The sequence below is a fragment of the Venturia canescens genome, chromosome 4 (genome assembly GCF_019457755.1).
Source record: "Venturia canescens isolate UGA chromosome 4, ASM1945775v1, whole genome shotgun sequence".
NCBI lineage: Eukaryota > Metazoa > Arthropoda > Insecta > Hymenoptera > Ichneumonidae > Venturia > Venturia canescens.
The window spans coordinates 19372368-19395736 of record NC_057424.1 but is presented as its reverse complement, the minus strand read 5'-3'; the positions used below and the strand labels follow the sequence as shown (position 1 = coordinate 19395736).

General features: G+C 40.5%; 7 protein-coding genes and 1 long non-coding RNA gene across 8 annotated transcripts; 6 read left to right on the top strand and 2 right to left on the bottom strand.

The window, feature by feature from the left end:
* The first annotated feature begins 597 nt into the window (after positions 1-597).
* On the top strand, positions 598-1073 carry LOC122410074 (uncharacterized). The gene has a single exon (NM_001414601.1). The coding sequence runs from the start codon at positions 831-833 to the stop codon at positions 1059-1061; it is 231 nt and encodes a 76-aa protein (NP_001401530.1). The 5' UTR covers positions 598-830; the 3' UTR covers positions 1062-1073.
* Positions 1074-1337: 264 nt separating this feature from the next.
* On the top strand, positions 1338-2282 carry LOC122410070 (uncharacterized). The gene has a single exon (NM_001414982.1). It carries the CDS (start codon positions 1443-1445, stop codon positions 2280-2282), a length of 840 nt encoding a protein of 279 aa, NP_001401911.1. The 5' UTR covers positions 1338-1442.
* Positions 2159-3420, top strand: LOC122410069 (uncharacterized). The gene has a single exon (NM_001414600.1). It carries the CDS (start codon positions 2295-2297, stop codon positions 3393-3395), a length of 1101 nt encoding a protein of 366 aa, NP_001401529.1. The 5' UTR covers positions 2159-2294; the 3' UTR covers positions 3396-3420.
* Positions 3421-3720: 300 nt separating this feature from the next.
* LOC122410064 (uncharacterized) lies at positions 3721-6035 on the bottom strand. The gene has a single exon (NM_001414612.1). It carries the CDS (start codon positions 6033-6035, stop codon positions 4035-4037), a length of 2001 nt encoding a protein of 666 aa, NP_001401541.1. The 3' UTR covers positions 3721-4034.
* A 278-nt stretch (positions 6036-6313) lies between these two features.
* LOC122410072 (uncharacterized) lies at positions 6314-6712 on the top strand. The gene has a single exon (NM_001414614.1). The coding sequence runs from the start codon at positions 6323-6325 to the stop codon at positions 6644-6646; it is 324 nt and encodes a 107-aa protein (NP_001401543.1). The 5' UTR covers positions 6314-6322; the 3' UTR covers positions 6647-6712.
* A 24-nt stretch (positions 6713-6736) lies between these two features.
* Positions 6737-8265, top strand: LOC122410071 (uncharacterized). The gene has a single exon (NM_001414983.1). The coding sequence runs from the start codon at positions 6968-6970 to the stop codon at positions 7559-7561; it is 594 nt and encodes a 197-aa protein (NP_001401912.1). The 5' UTR covers positions 6737-6967; the 3' UTR covers positions 7562-8265.
* On the top strand, positions 8109-9860 carry LOC122410067 (uncharacterized). The gene has a single exon (NM_001414598.1). It carries the CDS (start codon positions 8422-8424, stop codon positions 9784-9786), a length of 1365 nt encoding a protein of 454 aa, NP_001401527.1. The 5' UTR covers positions 8109-8421; the 3' UTR covers positions 9787-9860.
* Positions 9861-10153: 293 nt separating this feature from the next.
* LOC122410077 (uncharacterized) lies at positions 10154-22685 on the bottom strand. The gene is made up of 2 exons (XR_006260842.1): positions 10510-22685; positions 10154-10344 (listed from the first exon to the last, which is right to left on the bottom strand). It is a non-coding gene; the product is annotated as an uncharacterized lncRNA (long non-coding RNA).
* Positions 22686-23369: the final 684 nt, after the last annotated feature.

The window sequence follows — 23369 nt, the reverse complement described above, 5'->3', positions numbered from 1 at the left end:
ATCCTTCTTATTACTGTATTTATCGATATCTACAAAGCCACAATAATGCACATGTCATGTAGAATGACGTGGAAAACGAGCTAAGGAAAACTTCGCTCTTACTCGTGATTCAAGTATGACGAAGTTAGCTATTCACCTGAGTGAGCCATGGTATTTTTAAACTGTGAGAACACGTACATCATCGGTATGTCGATAGCCGTTGAAACGCTTGGGAGTTCACATTTAATTTTCAACAATTGAGAATATTTTCGTACATTCAAGGCTTTATTAAACATAACTATCGAAAAAACTTAACAACCTGTTTACAGACGAAACGAGTCGCTTGAATAAAAGCTATTGAAGGGATTCAACTCCACTTGTAGGAGTTAGATTAGATAAGCGTAGTCTAAAGCGACGACGAGACGAGTCATTGTTACCGTTGAAAAGTGAGGGAAAATTGCTCAACTTTGAGTAAACGTAGTATACCGCACGTTTTGGTTTGAACGTTTGAAGAACACTGTGTGTTCTGGCCAAATCAGCCAAATGACATAATTCTCATACAGAGTCCAACGCTGCTACAAAATATAGTAAATACCTGTACAAATTTACCTTGGATATTCGTGTAAGAGTATTTGCGTGCCGTGATATCCTTTGAATGACCATCCTTTTCGAATTTATGGAATATAGTCCATAAAATTATTTACCTGAATAATTGTTATCGCGGAACTGATTTTTGATCTTTCGCGTTGCGAAAAATAGTTACGTCAAATATCAATTGCAAAAGTATCAGTAAGAACTAGAGTCTCGAATACTCAGTCGTGTCGCATTAAATTTGTGTACACGAATGAACGATGGCAGAAATTGTTAAGAGCGATGAGAGCAGAGATTCTCGCTTCAAAGACATAGTGCGGGAGCAATTGGGCGAAAATGGTCTAACTTTGATGGTCAATCTCTCGTTTCTGTTTGTTACGTGCCTCGTCTTTATTGTGCTGATCATGATCGCATTTCTCGTATCACAACCAAAAGAATTGGGATTAATGCTCGAATTGAAAGCGCCCGCACTTTTAGCCTCGATTTATTAAAATATTTTTTTTCGAACGTTCGAAGCTTTATCATTTGAACTAGCTCGTCAAAGCAAACGCTGAACAGGTTTTCCAATTGTATATCAGTAAAATGCGAAAGACCGAAGCAAAACATTTCAGTTTTAACGTGTATTATTATATACTTGTTGTCACTCAATTTTTTATTGTAATTTCTTGCGTTTTGTATTGGGACGTGCCAAGTTGCTGATACCACTGTCGCCCCGTAGTAGATAGTACATCCATCTTGTTTTTCAGGCTTTCTGCTTGTAGCCGTAGTATCGTGTTGGCGAAATAGTCGTCCTTCGGAGCGGACAATAAATATTAGTTTGAATTTAATTAGTTAGTTTGGATAATAATTCACGTTTGTTTTTCTCGTTGATTATGTCGATAGCCACGTCGAAAAAACCTGCCACAACGAAGACCCTATTCACTAACCATTCACATCTCGTACGGTACGTGTACGCTCGCCCTTTCACGACTGATGTAGAAAATGAAACTAAACAAATGACGACAGACGGGCTCAAATATTTCGACGTCTTCATTACCGGCGTGCCCGATGGAGTCTCGCCGATCGCTAACGTGGCCATGATCGAGACGGGCACGCCAAATCGTTTATTTATTTTCTCAAATCAAGAGCTGGATGAAGGTTCCCTGCAGACGCTTGACTCATTCTATGCCAAAAAACACTATCCGATGTTAGAACCGACCAAATCATGCGGCAATGTCGACACAGTACCGGTACACAACTTCTATACCGTGAACGATAGCGATAACGGAGGAGAGGGAATCGATGGGGAGGCATCTGCCACGTTTGTCGAGTATCGTTATGTACAACAACGTCGACGTCCGACCAATATGTACTACGATCCGGACAGCGGTGAAATGTTTCGCCTAGTTCTGCCCGAAGACTCATCGTTGCTTGTTCTCATTATGCCAGAAAATTTTGTACGTACCGGTCGTAAAACAGGATACTTCAAGTTCGAAGGTGACTTGATCGTCCGAGTTTATAGCAAACACTTACTTTCGGCGAAGCTCGAGGACGAAGATCTCGATCACGTGTCAGTAATTTCAACTGAGAATACTCAGCTCATGGATATAGTGAAAATCTTTTTCAGTCGCATGGGTATGCATCGCATTCACACGCCTTCTTTGAATCAAGTAGTTTCGTTCGACGAGTATATTACTCTAGTGGTAGGTAGTATAGCAAATTTGAATTTGTGAGTAAAAACAAGTATGGAAGTAGACGGAGAGCCGCTGCCGCAATTCACCTTTGAGGATAGCCAAACGCAAGTCGAGATAAAAGACATTGCGAAACATGGCGTTGTTATATCTATACCTGCGGTTTACGTTAGTTGCTCAGAAACGGTGCCTGACCGAGCGACCGCTAATCTTCGAGTCATCGACTATCAAGAATTGGAATCTCTCGTTTCGCACGCGTTGTCCATCGAGACTGCTACTACCCACGATGATCAAATAATGTTAAGCAAACAATTCGTATCAGGAATAACGAGTCATCAGAAACCCGATGCCACGACACAACAAATGGTCAATATCATTGAGTTGATTAGTGCAATAGTGCGAGACAAAGTTGCTGTACTCGACACAGAGTTTATCGATTCCTCGACCACCGGAATTTCATTCGATGTCATTCGCCGTTACAAAAATAATAAAACTCATGGACTGCTGAGCTCGTGCAAAGCTAGCGAGTGGCACGGGGCGTCATTCTACTCGCAGCTAAATCCCGAAGAAACACTGCAGGCACGCCAACATCTCAACGACACGGATCTCAACCGTATCTACTATACGCTACAATGCTTCGAGCAAACAATGCTCTTCGAACCGCAACGGGTTTACGACAAAACCATTAAAATCACAAATCTATGCCTCCTGTACATGTGTCTCATTGAACGTTCAAAGGCGGTGCTTAACTTATGCTCAAATGACTTGAAAAACAATCTATTGGGATTCACTATTGACATGATAATTCGCAGTCGTGTTATTGGCGCTTGGAGAAAATCACGCTGCGGCAATACGCTGCTTAACGATATTGGCGTTAATTACAACAATTCCAATCCACTAGTGATGATTTGTCGATTGGAAACTGCGCGCGACCGTGCCAACTGTATTATCGAGCTACTCTCTAATAACCCAAAAACTAAACATATAGCAACGCGGCTCTCGTACGATGAGTATCAAAGAGCGCTAAGCCAAACCACCCAAACTATCAATGGCAACGAATACTTTGTTCTCGATTCAAAATTCATAACGTCAGTAGTCGCGTTACAGGGATTCGCAGCATTGAATCAAGTGTATGCATTCACTCAAGATGACTGATTTTAAACGTGCATATATTATTTTTGTTTTTTCGTTCATAACCAAAGAATAGCTCAAAAATTTAGCAGAGCACGCTCCACCAATAACTGTTTGCTCCATTGAATGTTTTAAAAATCTATGAAAATACTGCTGATATTGTGGACTTACCGATCTCTGAATTTCGCGTGTTGCTTTTCCATAAAAATTTTTTTCAGGGTATCAGGAAAACATAATAGTTTCAGATACCCTCATCAAACGAGAAAAAAATATTTCTTTATTGAATCCACATCCGTCATTCGGCACGGACTATTCAGAGTCGTCCAGCTACGAATACATTACTATTGATAAAAATATTCACACGAATCAATGACAAATATATTGATATCACAATGACAAATATATGATAGAAGGTGCTTTTTCAATATTCCTATACGCTTTGGATTCTAGCGACTGACTTTTACTGCCACGTCAATATCATGTGATTCGTGGAAAAAATACATTTCAACAATAATATGATTGTGTGCTTCCAAACACCGCTTACCGATGTACTGTGGAAAAAAAGTCAATATCCCAGTGTTATTGCAGATGACAACGATTCCGCTATGGTAAATCTTTTGACAATATTTATTTCGGTTATTTAACGAGTGTACAAAATCGATATTATGAATATGACAGTGGAATTTCGAGGTGTACAATATTTGCTTGTAATTTACGCAATATGCTATTGTATTGGGGTGATTTTATGATCACTTCGAGCACTGAGTTAAGGTTGTTTGGATTGTTAACGAATTGTTTAAGCATATCTTCCGACACGGTCTCTTTAGACGCGACTGGTGCCTTGAATTCGTGTGTACTCGAAACTTCGTTGTAACTGATCGAGCCCAGCTTGCTTCCGTCCTTCAAGCCATCCTTCAACTCGACTTTGATGACACGACGAAACAAACGTACATTTATAGAAGTAGGTAGTTCGAGTACACGTACTAATTTCCCATTTAATAAAATCTTCGTGTTTTCCTCTGTACTCGGTGGGCTATGGCACAGCCGCTCCGTCCCGATGATCACAGCTACCGGACCAGCAATATTCGTCGATAGCTTGACCTCCAAGTCTCCCGCATCATTTTTGAAAGCCAACCAGACCGTCTTGTCGTACAGGCCAACAATTGCCACAGTCAAATAAGGTCGATAATATACATAGTTTGTTACGTTAATGCCGCATTGAGCTTTCTGTATGTAACTTCCTTCGTAGCGCTCCATCGTTGGCACAACGGTCTTAATATTCTTGAGCATATCCTGGACGAGCTTCATTCGCGCCACATATTCTTGAGGTATAACGCAGTCACTTTTAGTCGATTCCATCAAATCTATGACTTTGATTTTGTTCGAAATGAGTACGTCCAAAATCATGTATTCGCCACGTAAGAGACCTGCAGTCGCAATCATTCGTGCTGTGATGTCACGTTCAAAACTTGCATGCGGCAACGAAAATTGTGTGCCGTCGTGCATCAGCATAACCGTGTTGGTGATAAGCACCGCAGTTCGCTTAAGATTCGTTACAGGTATGCATATATAACCCTCACGCTTTTCATCAGTTTCATCGTTCACATATTTGGCATCTGCAAAACGTTTTCTAAACCACGAATGAAAAATGGCTCTGGATATTTCGATACGTTTTTCAACGATAAATTTCAATGCCTCGACATCCGATTGATCGCATCGGCTCAGATTACTAGCAAATAGATCAGGCTGTTTGACATACTCGAGTAAAATTGCCCCGTTCGGCAAGTGAGTTTGTTTCTGCTTTCTGTTGGGTTTCTTCAGTGCGTTCGTGTTACTGAAGTCATTTGGTGTAACGAAACGGCGATGTGTAGCCAGAAAATATTTTAAATATTCACGCTGAAAACCCAGCCCGATACCAGCGTCTTCGAGTGCCGGCAACAAACACGATATGACTGTGAGAAAAACTGTGCGTCTATCCTGTTGATTGACCGTTTCGAAAAACTGTGTCTCTTCGAGAACCGTCGGTACACAGATTCGATTCAATGGCGATGAAGCCGACGAGTCATTCAATTTCACTTGTTTTACTCCTTTACCACGCAGTTGTGGTTGCGTCGTACTTAACACAGACACCGCAGCGTTGGGCTCGAATTCGCTCACGTTCATTGCATCGATAAATTCAGTGACCGCTGCGGCTGAAACGACTTTTCGATCAAATGTCATTTTCAGCGTTATGTAAAACACCAATTGCATGAACTCTAGAAGATTCATGATGACGTTGCAAACATTTGAAACGTTTTTACGTTTTGGTGCTTTACTACTGGTCATGTCAACCTGTATACTGCTGTTGTTACTCGTGCCAACACCACGACCCACTTCCATCTCGGAACAATCGTTTTCTCCACTAGCACCAACACCACCACAACCACTAACGATATTTTCGTCACATTGTCCGTCTTCATGGTCTTCCGAAGACTCGCTATAGTCACCCTCGAGCTCATTTTCTTCGACCTCCTCGTTCTCACATTTTTCACCATTATTTTTCATTCCAGACTTGAAGTTTTGCTGTTGTGGCGTCTTATTTGATTGCATCTCGAGACGATGCTGCTGTTTCTCACCATCGAACTTGATTGGCAGTTGTGACGAAGCTGCGTTACCGTCGTTCATAATGTTTCTAACTTCTTCGGGACAAACGCTGCTACTAACGCGGACGAACGAATAAGCTTGACCAGCGATATACGCTCTACTTTACTCGCCTCACCGATACGCTGTACGAACAATCCACTGTAAGCCTAGTCGATCGCAACTCAAACTTTAATTTCGCAGTGATTTGACACAAATCCCGATCTTCTTACTATAATTACCGCCAAGGTCGAACGAATTTCTCTTCTGGTTCGGTTCACAAGAAATTGGACTGTAAACAAAGTGTGAATGTAAAATAGGAAGGAATCGCAATGTTTGTCAAATTTGCAAATACAGATGGTCTCGTGATGGATGCAGAAGAGCCGTATACGGACACGGAAATTCCGCTGGAGCTGGGCACGTGCATTTTTCTTCCTGACGGTTTGGTCTTCGTCGATCGACATCCTGGTGACACGGCTACACGTCTCTACACTCAGGGTATTATCGACTGTATACGTTTCGCGCAACAAATTTATAAAGCTGAAGAAGGTTGCCAAATCCATTTGCCGCGCATGCATTCTTCATTACTAGCAGAGGCAGAAGTTCAACAGCAACTTTACAAATTAGCTAAAAAGGTGAATATTCTGGTAATTTAGCTCTTTTACATTGGTTTGAAATGACTCATCAGAATGATTTCATTTATTATTATTATTATTTTTATTTTTAATCATACGAGAAGAGAACCATTTTTAAGATTGTTGTTGTTGCAAATATTTTTTTTCTGCTCTACCATTATTCATGTTTTGGACTAAGAGTTCCGAGCAGCTCAGAGAAGTATGCACAGTAGCACGAATATTAACGATAGCTATTGTATTGTCCGCACAAATCAGTACCTGGAATATTTTCAACCGGTGTAAAGCTCTATTCATAGCACTCGAGAAAATGTCTGTTAATATAGTGATTTGAACACCGGTAGGATGCATACAGCTGCTCAAATTTTTATCATTACGATTTTGTGTTTAGCATTCGGAGTCCTGCTTTTCTTACAAAGTTTGAGTAGTATAAATACTAAGAAAAACAATGTGGAGTTTCCTGGCTCTCAACAGGAAATTGTCAAACGAGATTGCGATGAGGAAATGGTTTACAGCGTTGACGACATGCAATGCGACAAAATATGTAAAGGTCCGAACCTGTTTCGTGTGAAAAATGGTGCTTGCGTCAATTCACTAGCGATAGATATCGAACACCCGTTGAACGTATGCGATCCGAAGAAGGGGGTGCTTGCCTATTTGCTCGGCGATCCTCAATTTGGAACCGCGAAATCAACGTGTTTGAGCATTGATATGGGAATCCAACCCGATGATGGTAGAAACAACATTATGTGCCTGAATGGCACTATTAAAATTGATTATACTAAAAAGTTCCCTCAACTAGAAGACTGTCACTGTCGTAGCGGGGATAAGCTCATCATTATACCGAGCACCAGTACTATCCGCGCACATGGAATATGTGTTGCCAAAGCCTTAAGCAATTTGTATGAATTCAATGAGCTCGTGTACAAAAAGTTCTGAGATTTTTGGTACCTCATCATATCATAATTCGGGAAAGTAATGATCATAAATGGCTCGCTCGTTGCTTCGCGCGCAAAACGGATTAGTCCTAAAAGCGACCATTACTTGGTTCATCTTGGCAAGTTCTTTTGAATCAGTGTATTTATTTTCTACTAAAGACTTGTCCAAAGATCAGATGTATAAAGATCGCTTGGAAACGAACTACTTCTCAGAAGTAAAGTTCAACAGGGAGTCACCGTGAGCACCAATCAACGTTGAATTTGTCACGATTACATACAATCGCTAATACAAAACATATCTAGTTATAACGGGAAAAAAGCTAACTAAATCTGTTTCAGTCTGTCCGTCGAATCAATCGCTCGGGCACGTTTGGAGTTTCACTTTGTCGTGAATATCAAAACAAGATAACGACTCGACTGCTAAATGCTAATTCATCAATGTTTCTCGGTATGGTCGTACGAAACTGGAACTTCGTTTTGCCGCATGACGAACAAAAAGACATTTGCTTATGGTATATGTAGTTTGGATGAATCTTTGACTTGTGGATGAATAATATTGGCGGCGTGTATAATATAGTGCTTGGAGTGTGCTTTTTAGAATTGAATAGTGCAACGAAGTAGGGTTGAATGAATTACATTATCGCTAATTAGCGTAAGGATTACCCCGTAAAATTCACAACGATCATTTGACTGATACGTATTTTTCAAACTGAATAATAGCAAATCTACTTTAAGAAATAACGCTACGATGATGATTTGTGTAAATACTAGAATCGTGTTCTGAAAAGTAACGGTGATTCAACGATACTGCCTCGAGCACGAGAGATTTTGCGTTACAAAATAGGGAGTGAGTGTCGCATCATGGATTCGAATGAGGCTTTTACTCGTGCAGCTCTATATCAGAGCTGTAAAAGATCCAAGATCCTAAACAACATCGATATTGAGAATGTTGACATACAAACTCTGCGAGCGCTCGTTAATCAACACAACGCCGTATCGGTGCGAGAACTCCCCATACTTATCTCAAAATACGTGGTCAAATTTGGTCTTTCATTCGTAGTCGAAAGATTTCCGAAGATGCGTGGATACATGAATCCGGAGAATATTGTTGTACAAATCGAAGATGACGAGTTGCTGTATCTACAAACCCATGAAGGTCGCGCTCAAATGAACATTTACACGATCGTTATGAAAAATATTGCGGTCAGTGTGTTAGGTTCGTCGATTGCATCGTTACGTGAGCAACTAAACTCTAATTCAAGAGTAACGGAATACCCGAAAATAAAGGTTAAGTCAGTCGCACAACCGATTCCTCAACAAGTAGTGCCGAAGACTTATACCAATAAATTTGATGATGTTTCGTTCTCGCCGATGCTCACATCACCGCTACAGCGTGCTGTGCAATCATCCAAGGCCGGTAGTTCCGAGCGTGATACTAATATCCATAAACATTCTGACCAGGTGGTGAACGGACGTATAATACGACGCAACGAATTACAGGCAATTCGACGTATGCACCGTGATCGTTTGACCAGTAGATTGCGGCCTATCGACAATTTGAGCGACAGCGCTGAATCCGTTGATAATGAGGATGAAGTCGATGATATCGAAGAGACAGAGATCGAGAGAAGATCGCTGTTGGGCCGTCGTTCCAGTATTTCGAAATTCAACGACTCAACAATCCTGTTGGACGACATTAACGACGCGGATGAGAAATATCTTGAGTATACATCACCACTGTCACAGTCGCCACGGCAAGATGCTGCAAACGATTGGCTCAATCTCGATAACGTAGAACACCAACGACATTACGCTACAATTGAAAAAACTAAGATCCGTTCAATGCCGAAGACTTCGAGTGACACGTTAATTTTCCCATCTGAGTCTAAACAAACAATAAATGAATCGGAAATAATACATAAACTTGCTGATGATGGCGAGGTGAAGACCCATGAGCTAAAGACGGTCGATCGTCAAATGGATTTGGAGCAGCAACAGAAAGAGGATGACGAGGATGATATCATATCGATCATTGAACCCTCAGATGTTAATAAAACGACTAACGGGCCTGACGAAGCAGGCAATACGCGAGAAGAATTTACCGACAAGAGTGCTCCAATCGTGTCCGACGTTTCAATCGACGCAGAGAAGCATAAAGCTGCGTCCACTTCCGACACGGATGACAAACGAATAACAATTTCGTTCAGTGACGACGAGGACGATTGAGCAACGATGCTTTATGTCATCGACTACGCTATTCACGGCTGAACATCTTTGCATCTTGAAAATAATCTATTTTTCGAAATACTATCGAGAGTGCGAACGTAGTCGATACACGTAGTAATCCGTATTTTCTATTAAGCAATAAAATGTTCATTCAGCTTGTTCAAAGTCCGTTGTATTGAAGATTAATTAAAAGATAAATATTTACAAAAAGTCTCGAAATGATTTTCTAAATTTTTTTTGGTCAATTAATCGTCGTGAACGAAACGAAATATTGTGGGTTCAATGATGTTTAATGACGAATAAAGTGTGATTGAATTTATTAAATTCACTCAACGAATTTATTAAAATGCCCATAATTTATTGGTCCAACAAAAATATAGTCGCATCAACGCATCTTTTTTTCTAGTGTATCTCCGACGGACTAAACAAAATGGTCTTCCTCGAACGGCAACTTACAATGAACAATAGAATAATGTACACCCATGCACAATCTGCAGCAGAGCAAACGTGACATTGCATGAAGCGTATGTTTTAATGCATGCACCTTTCATTCCGAACCTGAAACAGCCACGACGATGCATCCCCGTAGAAAATTTAGAAAACGAGGTAAACTTCGTGCCTGACACATATAGATACGTATGCGCAGGTTAGATTTTTAGTGTGAAGCTATGCCATAGCCGAGAGCCAAGAGCTTGGATGTACTGTTGCAATATAACTCCGTACCCCGAGCAAACTCCGCGTGGGTGCATCGTATCTCATTGCTGCGCGTAATGAGGTAGTGTCCAGCAGCCAGAACGAGTCAATTAATCCTCTGGAGATGAGGCACGTAGTCGCGCCGAGTACCTCGATAATTGCGCTTGCAAGTACACTCGTCCACTCCCTCCCTCTCTTTCTCTTTCTCTCTCTCTCTTCTCTCTAGTACCCTAACTAACTTGGACATATTTCGTTGCTATATGATCAACGAATTTATCACTATTTTAAGTAGGTACTTCTACTTATTGCCACATACGATGTCGATGCTGCACAGTTGAAATCAAATACCCAAGAAATTCGTGGCCTACCGTATTTTTTTGGGAATAAACTTCTATCGTAAAGCCCTCGTTCTGATTATAATGGAAACTGTTACGTTCCATTCCATATAAGGTAATTTGAAGCTCGATGAATTTTGAGATATGCTCAAGCGGTAAGAGGCGCAGGAAAGATTCAGGGTCGCCAGATGCTACTTTACCATCTATCGATAACTCTGCTTACGTGATAAACGTATCATCGATTTGTAATAGAAAACCATTCAAGCAACTGTTCGTAACTCCAATGGTGAAATTATATTGTATTAAATCACATGAAATGATTTGTTTTTTATCTGAACAGAGTCACCTCGGACTCTGTTCAGACTCTCCGATTTCGAGAGCGTCAACTTTTTTTTACAAATGACTTTTTGTATGATTTGATACTGTAATCGTTCTCAGCGCATTTATAAGTCTGATGCAAACACGAAACTTGAAATTTTACCCAACCATGATAAAAAAGTTTCAATAACAACTCTTAGTCCAGTCGGTAAAGACGCGAGACTTGTTGTAAGACCCGACAGCGATTTCAATTGTTTTTCGGTTTTTAAGTTCTTCGGTGATGTATCCTCAAATTCTTATAAAAATCCTAATTATTGATATTAAAAACATTGATAAATCTAAAAAACTCGATTTTTTCTTTACATCTTTTGAGAATGTAGTTTAACTTGAAACTTTATCGATTGAGGGTCAGTGCTCGGCAGCCAATAATATCAGGGGAGCGATTCTGTGTGACCGACGTTGTGCAGAGGATTGCACTTCACTACAGAATGCTATTCGAAAGATCTTCTTTTGTATTCAAGCAATAAAAGAATTTTGAGTTATCGATTCTCGGTTAAAGGATATGTCGGTATAGTTATCCAAACATGGAGCTCGATAATCAATAAAATAAAATCCAACATCGTTTCTCATATAGAGTTGAATTGTGTGTCAATTCATCATTGCAAAAATACACTTTAAAAATCTTTGCAAGATTATTTAACATTGAGCGAGTATTTTTTTGAAGAGAGGAGAGCAAACTAATTTTTTATGATTTAAAGTCACCGAAGTTGCTACAATACATGTTTGTAAGTGAAGTCATCTCAGGTATGGAATGATACTCGGGGTGATTTGAATTTTTCGGCGTCTATCAATTCAAATATTGTACAATTTTTTTTCAATTAATGATATCCAGCTGAATATCGAAAAACTATTTGCTCTACTGTCGCTAAACAAATAGAGCTTCGAATCTCAAGCAAGTTGAAACGAAGGATTCTGGTCCGGGTCAAAGTCACCCAATACAATAATCCCTGATGTACAATGAAAGGTATTCTGTAAATGGTACCATAATCGCGCATCTTGCCACAGAGACGTTTTACTCGCTAGAGAAGCTTTCGTTGGCGGGTGGCGCATTTAACGAAATCTCGTTGATGCAATGCAAATGACTCGGTAACAGGTTCCCCACTATGCTCCTTCAACGTGCTCTCTCTCTCTCTCTCTCTCTCTCACACACCAATCCCCTCTTTCACTACGACAACTTTGACGCCGGTTTAACTCGAAGCCCCATTATATTTCAACACCATGACAAACCATAAGAAAATTGCCTGCTATCTATAAGCACTTGTGCAATCGAGTTTAATGTCGCTGTTTCAATTGCCTCTCCCTTAAGGCAAAAAACGAATGAAAATAAGAATCGTGTTATCTTTACGGAATAATACATGATATTTGCCACCGTTCGTTTCCCGCGTAACGAAGTTTCTATCGCGTTGTATCGGTGAATAACTAATGGAATAAAAATATGAATGATTAACGAGACAAAACGTGAACGATAGCGGCGTTCAGCTTGCAGGCAGTTATTCATTTATGCTTATTCGGAAAAATGTATGTACCGGGATTTTTAGCGATTACGACACTTTTTAAAACTTTTTCATACTTTCGTAATCCATATAAATATAATCATAACATTTTGAATACGACGCAAAAATTTGAATAGTCCATTGGGGGTTACATACCGTAATTGCAAAGACCGTACTCAGCCACCAAAGCGAAAAATGGGAATTTATTTACGGAATATCCCTCCTCCAACGAGTGAAATGTCTGATGAAACGATGAAGTAAATGCGGTGACAATATCCAACTAAATGAGTAGCGCGTTTGAAAAACTGTCGACCTCACGAACGTCGTACGAACTAATCGCTGCTTCTGACAGCAAGCACGCGAGTCTGTGCAGACCTGGAAGAGTACGAGTACACTATTCATTTCAACACCAAAAACATGTAGGTCTTTGAGGATGCAACATCTCGAAGACGTGCAAAAGTGGACGACTAGCACGAACAAACTAAGTACGAACAAAGATCGTATGTCTGCCGAGTTAAGACGCCAAAATATTTTGCGCACCTCCAAGTTATGTAGAAAATTGTGAGTAAACCGAGCCAACTATCATTTCAAAAAGCATGCAATTTCGTTGACGCAAAAAAATGCAAACACGATTTACGCGACGAGCTGCTTGTTGCAGCGAACAGTGGGAGGATTGAGATCGCGCCCCACTCTCGAAATTAAGGGGGAGCGCGCTTTGTTTTTCTCCTCCCGTGCACCTGACTCGCAACCGGATTGGACCATGTGCTTTCCCGGCGAAGAAGAGAGGGGTTAACATGAGTTGCAGACCGAGAATAGTTACGTGAATCGTCATTGTAATGCACATTCACCACAGACCAGATGAACTTCTTCAAACATATGCAAACTCTGATTCGTTAGTTACAAGGCACTTTTGAAACTTACGGAGGTGATCGGCGTTTCTGGGAACGCATCATTTCGGAGAGGCTTAAAGAGAACGAGCTCCACGGATTTTTACTCGCTGCCCCACGCAAACTTCGATTCCAAGAACTCGAGTGCAACTCGTACGTTTTCACCGATCCAAATGAACGGAAAACTAACTCTGCTTGTCATCGACGGCGCTGAAAAAGATCATTGTATGAGCCAACCGTAACCTCAAAAAGCATGGAATTTGAGAGACAAGCCTTCTTTTCCTGCTGGCTGCTCCGTCACCGGCTTGGGTCCGAGGCTTCTTCGCTGTGCTCTGAGAACACGCAACCTGGAAAGCGTGCAGCGATGCGCAAGTATACTGGTGACGACCGTAACGAAATTTACGGTAACGTTAATGACGATCTCAATTTTTGTATTACTAAAACTCTCTAATGTTTCCTAATGATTAACCTTAAAATTCAGTCGCTTGAGAACATTCAATTCGTTTGAATGGAATTGTAAAATAACTTTAAGGAGAACCAGAGATACGTGTCGGAAGACTAAAAACTTCAAATTTTAATTTCCTTTAAAAAACGAAACAGATTGAATGTTAAATGAAAATTGTTCTAACCGAGAGATCGTATGATTTTGAAATTGGAAATTTCTCAGAAACTTGCATCTGTAAAGCAAGGCTGGAGTGCAGATCTTTAACACAGTTTCAATAAATACGGGACAGAAATCTTCATCCAGAAGGATTTAATCTTTTGAACTACGTCAAATAATATGTTCAATCAATGTTTACTCGAATATCGTGCTGATTCACAGAATAGAAGAATAGTTGGTATTGAGATTTAAGAGTAGTAGCAAAATAATATGAAGTACTTTGAGTATATGATGGTAGCAGCAGCGGTTACATCGAGAAGGAGGGCGAGGCATATTTGTTGCATAAATCAAAACGTTGGGTGGATCCCTTGCCGCTGGCTAGGAGTTTATATGCAAATAGAAGGTGGAGCACACTGTATATGTAATGCCATCTTGACCGCGATACCGTCTTCTTACAGACGGTTATATACATACATACAAAGATACAGTGCATGGTAACTTGGTCGGAAATGTTGAACGGTCTTCCGAGAGATAACCAATATGCCGCGACATATAATACCATGTGCAATCTTGGTACCAGGACAGCCTATTCTTTCAGCCACAGCCAACTGCGACGGTGTACAGAAAACTTTGAATTTGTCTTGCAACTTATTGCTGAGTTCTTGAAATAGAAGGAGATAACATAACTGATTGCACGCGGTGAATATTCATGCGACGGAGAGAAGTAATATATTTCTTAAACATATTCAGAACGAAGAATCTTCTGAGCTTGAAATTCTGCTATCGAGAGCGATAGTAATTCGGTGATAACTTAGCTGAGGTGTCTAAGATAGTTGTACGCGGTATAGCAGTTCCGTTTTATTGACAATAATTCATGGCAATCTGATAGCGGCGGAAGGGTTGCTTTAATCACAAAAATAATAATTAATTTCACATAATTTCTAGGAAATGTTTGATTGCTCAGCGTTTTTAACTAATTATATATTTTCCCTTTCGGACTAAACAATGTCACCGTTAGCTAAAAATAGTCAAGGACAAGCACAGTTTATCCAAGAAAAATCTGCGTTTTATGGAGAATTTGGCAACAAGGGAAGAACCGGGTAGACTACCAAATCCAATGTCAGCAGTGAACGGTGGATAACGCTGCCGAGTCACCGCGTCTATCTCGCCCAGTGTCATTATACCTCGTAATCGGTGTTACGTTTAATTGAAGCTGTAACGCTCGACGAGGAGATTCACTCGAAGGGGTTGGTTTTGTTATGCGAGGAGCATACAAAAGAGAGACTGCGAGGAGGTGGGAGAGGCAAGGATAGGGAAAGAGAGAGAAGAAAGGAAGAGAGGAGAGAACGGATGTGTTCTCCACGGTGTGCTTGTTCGAGGTTCTACAGGAGCGGAGTATCACGAAAGTCGTGTCGTAAAGGGCCCGATTGCCTTGGTGAGCCGTCCAACGAGACTTCGTGTCTTTCGTAATAAGGGCATCTTCGCCAAGTGTGTTACAGCCACCATTTTCCTTATCGGGCGTACGCGAACGTGTCATCTGCTTCAGAGGCGTTTTGGACCTCTTATATATGCCAGGCATTTCTATAACCCTCACGCCGTCTTCTTCTTCTTCTTCTTCCTCCTCCTGGCCGATCTCATATTTAATTTATCCTACACCTTCATTCCTTAACGGCATTTTATAAGCCTCATCGTGCTTTCTCAAAGGGAATATTAAATTCGTCATTAATTTATTCCTCCTACGATTCCATCTTTATTAAAATGGGGTGACAGCTTCTTCGATTGGTCCATATAATTGTTTGTAAACTGACATAATCTGCGAAAATAGATGAATACGAAATGAGTGAAATAATAACGATGGAAGGGGATCGTTTATTTTTTATAGAATCTAAAAACTTTTTTGTTGTTGATGGTATTTCGTTTAATGCATCGTCCCGTACAAAAAGCGCATAGTCGAGATTGCTCTCCTCTCCACTTTTCGCCTTTACCGCGACGAATCGAGATTTCCATTTTTCATCATGGTTCGAGCTCGCTGTAATAGAGATGGGAGGGTGAAATACGGTAGCCGCAGGCGGATAGACAAGCGGCTGCGTCGTGTACTTGTTTCGTATATTCTGTGGCCTGTGCTTTTCCATGTTGTATGAAAACGCTCGTGACATTATCCTCGATATTCGCAAAACGGATTCTATTGTCGAGCTGCCGTCGCACCGTGTACCCCTTCGCACCTCCCGCCTCTCTATCAACCCCCTGCACCTTTGTGATAATGAAGTGGTTTCAATTCCGGCCTCAGGGCAAACGCCATTTTCGTTCAACGTCCGTATGTATGAACACGAATATCTTCATGGAAAATACTCTGACCAAAACAACTCTGCTAAAAGGTTCGAATATTTTGACCCTTTTGAAAAATAATTTTGATTCTTCGTCCCAGATTTTCTTTTCCATCTACGACTCTTTGGATTAATATTTACTATTTTTTTTTTTAATAATTCACCTCTTGAATTGTATTCAAACTCTTTTGCTTTGGAATCATATTTCATGCTTCGTTATTCTTCCTTTTTATTTCTATTCTCCTTTCATTCCATTTGGAATTCATTCCATGGTTGAAAACATCGAAGCCATGTGAGAACTGTGTGTTTATCATTGTCGAATTTTCAACCAGATTCGTGTTTAATGGGCAAAAGAGAATTTGTTTAACAATCCCGAATCAAGCTAGAAATACTGCATCGCTAAATTACTTCGACGTGGTTTTTCCTCAATAATGATCTAACAACTCGTCGCCAAATTCATCTCGTCGTGAGCCAGATTGGAACTTATTGCGAAGCTGTTGGATAGAGAAACAGCTTCTAGCACGGCCGTGAAAAAATAAAACATTCAATGGACATCGGCTCAATAACAAGTTCTTGGGTTCTAACGAATCGGAATGAATGTATTGAATACCGACGAGTACACTCGTATGTAACTTTGGAAAACAGATGAGAAGCACTGCAAATAATACAAAACATACAAATGATAGATTCGAACGGGGCTCGTTTTGCTTTATGGTAGAAATCTCGGTTCGAGAGTTTCAGGCTATAAGAAAACATGCAAAATCTAGACTCGAGTCTTGTATACAACCCGCGAGAGTACTGTATAATAAGGAGAATGACGAGAGGTTGAAGTATGCGAAAGATAGATGAAACTCGAGAATGGGTAGAGAGATCATGAAAATAACCGGGGAAATATCGCCCGTTCGTTTTACGTCCGTCGTGTGTGCTTTGCACCAAGAGAAGGATCAAGGACTAGCAGCGAGGGCAGGCGAAAGATCTCGCGAATCGTATACATCGACATTGCGACGTGGCTTTTCTCCGGGTGAATATAACCTTCCGTATAGAGGGACAAACTACGAGAAAAAAAGTCGAGAAGGCGCCGTAGCTCGTAATTTAAACTAGCGCAGTTTCGGTAACTAGTTCCCGAGATATTATACATGTGATGGTGTGGCTGCGCGCGGGAGGAAGAGAGAGAGAGAGAGAGAGAGATGGAGTGAAGTAGTATGGCTTTTCAGTAGCGTTGCGATGTCGCGCGGTGGAATCCCGGTAGGTAATGGTGTTCGAATAACGCCGGACGGCATCGTAACCGCGCGCAAGTTGTAAAGCGATTCGCAGTAAAGCTTCGAATGAGTTTATGACACTTTTTGAGGAGCGAAGGAATAGGTGACGCTGCCGGCGATACTATACAGTTATTACGAACGCGTACTGTGACACACGAAGCAACGCGAATTTTGTGATAGTCGCTAGCAGAAGTGTACCGGGCAGGGTTAATCACTACCGCAGTTGTTCGCACGCTCGTCGATTTATCCCAAAGCCACCAGCCAATATGGAAGTCATCTATGGCGCAATCTCTCAACCACCCTGTTCGGTGACGACGAAATTAATCGTCGTCTGTCCATATATGCACAGCACGTATACACCCGAGTGCTTTACTGAGATTCAATCATTTGTCTACCTCAAAGATATTGTGGGGAAAAAAAAACTAACATAGACCAAAACTTTATGAAAATTTTGACAACAGCTTTCAGTTACGCATCGATTATTCGAATCGATAACTCTGTCGAGAAAGAATTCTAGAAAATGAATTCATCGTTAAGCTGATTTTTATACGCTGAGTCAAAAAAATTCTCAGCAATTCGTAAACAAGTCTGGTGAAACGATAGCCAATTCAAGTTTTCTGCAATATTCGATCGTAGGCGTGTGCGAAAAAGTTGGTAACCGGGAGAGCTTGTGCTGGGGCTGTACGCGCTCCGATACCATCGAGAATGGAAGAGACGAAGAGAGCATGGGACCATCCGTCACTTTGGTGCCTCTCGGAAAATGTTCTCGCACTTTCGCCTCGCGATTCTCATCATACATCGATATCATCTCTTGCACTCTCCGATCACCGGCTTAATCGGTTTGAAAACTTCCAAGAGATTATATTCGTTTGAGCACATTCTTCTATGGTACTCATTCGATGAGAAATTTCTGTAGTGGTGATCCGAAGAACCTCACCAGAGAGGATAAACAACGCGGGAATATCGAACTTTGCATATCCTCGAAACTACTCTCATAGTGTACGTATGCAAGATTATTCATTTTAGAATTTTTTTGTATTATATTCAGAGATTCAGAGAAGTGGAAAAATACTTGCAATACGTGGTTTTTTTTTCTACTGAGAGGAGAAAAACTAGTAATGAAAAATGGATCTTACAAGTTTCTCAGTGTTAAGGAACCGTTTAGGACAATTGGATTCATCCATTTTCAGCTAAACCATTGGCAAGATCTTTCATTCTGACGCCCTGATGGCAGGATAGATCGCTCTCGTCGAATCTTCGAAGTAATTGAAAAATAAAAAGACTAAAAAAAATTGCTCTCAGACTTTCATGTAACTGGCACATAGATTTGTTATCATTGGCTGCATACAGAGTGTATTTTTGAGAAAATTTTCGGATGATTCATAGATTGAGATACTTGCCGAGTTTACCACGTTTCTTTCTCAATCATCAGCCGGAAACATTCTATTAACTTCTCAGCGCCGTGCGACCCTTCGAAAGTTCATTGGTATTAATTGAAACTCCGTTATCGTGGGGCTTCTGGGCGATTGCATAATTGCTGAGATTCTTCATTTTCGGATAGTCGGCAAAAACTTCGTGACGAATCTGCATAACTATATTTCTCCAGTTTTTTTTTCACTCTCAACGGTTTTTCGTTGCGGATTCATTGACTTCGGTAGGCCCGCCATGGGAATCACATTTTATACGATTCCCTAAATCATGAATGAGACTATCGAGAGGAATAAACCGGTCGATAAATTGTGCGAACGACGCACCTTTTTGCGTAAGCTCATAAACGATGATCGAAAAGGATACGGAGAAGAAAAACTTATTTTTCATCAGGTGTCTGATTGGCCCAGTGGATTTACGGACTCGGACTCGCATGCCACAGATACGAGGCTAAATGTGAGCTAGAAAATCGACGAAAAATTTGGAAATTTTTTCACGTGCTGGTGCTGCACCTCGGACTGTTCAGATTCCACTTTCGTAAGTCGATCGGATCGAAACGTCTATGAGAAAACTTTCAATGTAGTTGATCCTAGAATTATAAGAAATGTCTTCTAGTAATAAAATAGAAAAGGAGTTTATCGCAATCCTCAACTATCACCGTACGTAAAATTCTTTTTTGTCTCCTCTTTTCTCTCTCTCCCTTTCCGATTCACACTCCCTCTATCTTCATCCTTTCTTCGGACAAGAAGCAATAAACAAACAGAAACTTTTTCGTTCGTAATTTCGCCATCGAATTTCGCTTGTCTGTCGGGAGTGGCTTCCATATTTTCAGACTCCAGGATGGAAATATATAGTTTTACGGAATAGAGAAGAAGAGTGATGAGATACATGGAGAGAAAGATATCGAGGGTGAGAAAAAAAAGGACAGAGAGTAAGTAAGTGCGAGGAGGCATCAGAGCGACCAGCGTACAGCACCGAACACGTTCACGCGCGGAGAAAGGGTGTGTAGTGTGTTCCGTAGAGCGTTTGGTCTGTAAGTATTTTCTCAGATTGAAAAGCTTTTGCTATGAAATATGGGTCAGAGATAGAAACGAGCGTGCACAACCCTTCCTCGCTTTAATGGAATTAGTGTTTAATAGTTTATGGAGGGACGACTCGTGTGAAAGGGCTCGCTCTAAAAACTAAGTGGATCTCGCCCTCCCGAGCCGTTGGTGCTGTTATTTTTTATCCGCTACAAGCAAGAACGAACTTACCACACAGTTTTTAACTCTACTGCAACTTGCTGCAAGAATTTTTTCCATAACCTTGACTTCCATTGCTAAAATTTGAAAAATTCGGACATTTTAAACTGTTTGAAATATTTCTCTACAAATATTTCAATCGTATCGAGCCTTTCTCGATCCACTGGGTCATGGAACAAATCACGATGACAAGAACGATGTGTTATAGAAGTTTCACTGCATAGGAAAAAAGCCTCATTGTGTCGTCCTTGAAAACATTATTCGTCCTCTAATAAACCGAAGAAATTCTTCACGCGTGATCACTACGAATGATGTGTCCGGACATAAGCGAGGGAGACATCCGCGTGGATCGAATCGGTCAAATGACAAGACTTCCCCGAAATCATACACATGAGAATGAGTTGATGCTGAAAGGGCGTATCCAGTGAGGGGTTGGACCATATAGTTGTTACCCTCAAAACCTCCTTAAAAGACACATTCGTGTGCTCTTGCAGTTGTGTTTGAAATTTCTATGGATAATGATCTGAGTGAAGTCAGAGTCCCACTTTTTTTATTTTTATCTTGAAAGCCTAGTAAATTTCAGTATCTCAACAATAAAATAGTTTAGTAAAATTGAAAAGAAAACAACTTAATCCAGTGTAGCTAGTTAAAAAAAAGATTAACTCTGTCGATTAACTGTTCGAGGAAACTGAACGCCAGACATAGAAGGTTACTGCAAATCGTATTGGTAATAATCGCATTTAAATCTTTAAACGCATTTTTCGTCAAACGGTAGTTTTCTCAAATCGGTAGACACGACATCTCGAAATCAATCGAACGAATTTCTCATGGTGGCATGTTAACATATGAGTGATCTAATACATTCATACGACTGTAGAAATAACCATTGAAAACGAAATATGCAGGACGAATAAGCTTTCAAGATTATCCAAGTATCCACTTCACGGATTTTTGTCATTGCCTCCTCTAGCGAACAGCGGCGTCGCCTATTTTTGCGTGTATTCTCTGCTTCTCCCTTCCCAAGATAATGATTCCCTCGCCCTATTGGTTCCAACGAGGACGTCTCAATTAAATGTATACGAGAGAAGTGGGGTTGGTAGAGCCGTCGGTCATAAATATAAATTATCCGCGGTAAACGCTCCCTCGGGAGGAACGAATGCGTGGTGTGCTTCGGAAGGGTAGGCGGTTGGAGCATACATTGAAAACGGGGTAGCCGTCTTATCTGTGGTAACGTATATGGACAACTTCAATCAGAAGAAAAATCGGTATGTTTCGAAGATTGTGGAAAAAAACGTTGGTTCCGCGACCCAGAACCTTATTGTCATTGGTCTCAAACGATATTGCGTGATAATAAAAAAAAAACCAGGCATCTTCCATTTGACTGGGATTGAGCGTCTTCGAAGACCTCAAAAATCAGTCGATGGGTTTTGGAAGTCATATTATTCGGGGATGAATATTTTTTTAGCAATTTCGATTTTTCTTTACCATGATTTATCACACGAAAATGACTTGTGTTACGGTGAAGTCGATTCCGTCGACCCTTTCATATTTCAGACACCAAATAAGAATAGGGAGCGTTATAAATTTCGGTACATTTTACAACACAGTGATTCGCCATCCACCGAAAATCTTGGGAAAAAAATCTATTATTATTATTATTATTATTATTGTATGGAGTATCTAGTTATTCGAAAATGCGAAAACTTTCTTGGAAGCTCTATTATAAAAATACTTTAATTATTTTCCGGCGCGTATAAATGTTTGAAACTATGAAGATTTTGTGGAAAGTTTTTTGTAGACTGTAAAAACGATCAGTTATTAACGTTTGATAGTGTCACTTACGAGGAAAAAAAAAATTTCAATCGCGTTAATAGAAAAGTGATGTTCCCTGCTCCAGCATCGATACAGAAGAGGCGAAACGCTTCGACCGAGCTTTCGTCGATACTTCCAACGACGTACTTATTATATTACACGCAGGAGCGACCACGATGAGGGTGCTTATGAAGTATGGCGATGTGTTTCAGCAGATTGGTACGGGATAGCGAGCAGTCGCGAGGGGTGAGTGTCGACTCTCTTCTAAGGAGCGATCGCAATAACAGCGATTGGATCGCTCATACTGTATCGAAGGAATCTATCATTTTTCGACGAAACAATTAATTTGTGTGCGGAAATTTATTCCTGTACAAAAAGCATTCGTATTGATTGGAAGATGAAAATTTTCTTAATTTTTCTTCCATGTTTTGTACTTTTCCCAACATGGGCATGTGTAAAGTTTTTCGTTCTTAAGGATTTTGAGAATAGACTGCCCTGCGACCTGCAAAAAATAAAATCATTAAGTATAGACAGTCGTTCAATATGTCAAGTAGTTCAAGTGCGCACACAGTGACTATAGAATAAGAGATAAAATGTAATAATCCCAGCTTTTTTAACAGCATTTTCTGCTCATTCTAAGCCTCCTTTGACCAATAATTTTCGGTGTAGTTACCTCGTAAAGTGGCTTTTGTTATCATTTTATTCAGTGTTGGTTTTGTAATCATTATTAATACTGCCGTCCGCTCAGTATTTTCTGCTCTTGAATTCCCCTTTTATGTATATAGTTTTGTTTTATATTAGTGGAATAAGAAGCAAGTTTGAACAGTCGTGGGAGTCGGAACGTGAATCTTTTTATTCGTTGTCACACAGGCATCACTCACATAACGCTGTTCTTCGACGCCCCTGAAATCTCCGTTGCGCACAACGCAGTCAAAAATCCATTCTAAAAATTTAGATACGTCGATACTCTTCGATACGCATAGGTCGTTTCTTTTCTTTAGGACTTTGAGTTTCTTTTTTTTTTTTTCAATGCGTCCGACCAACTGCTTTTTTAATTTAGTATTTCGAGCGTTAGGAAAAAATACGAAACCCGAAAGATTGATCATGCAGAGCAGAACAGCCAACTCTGTTC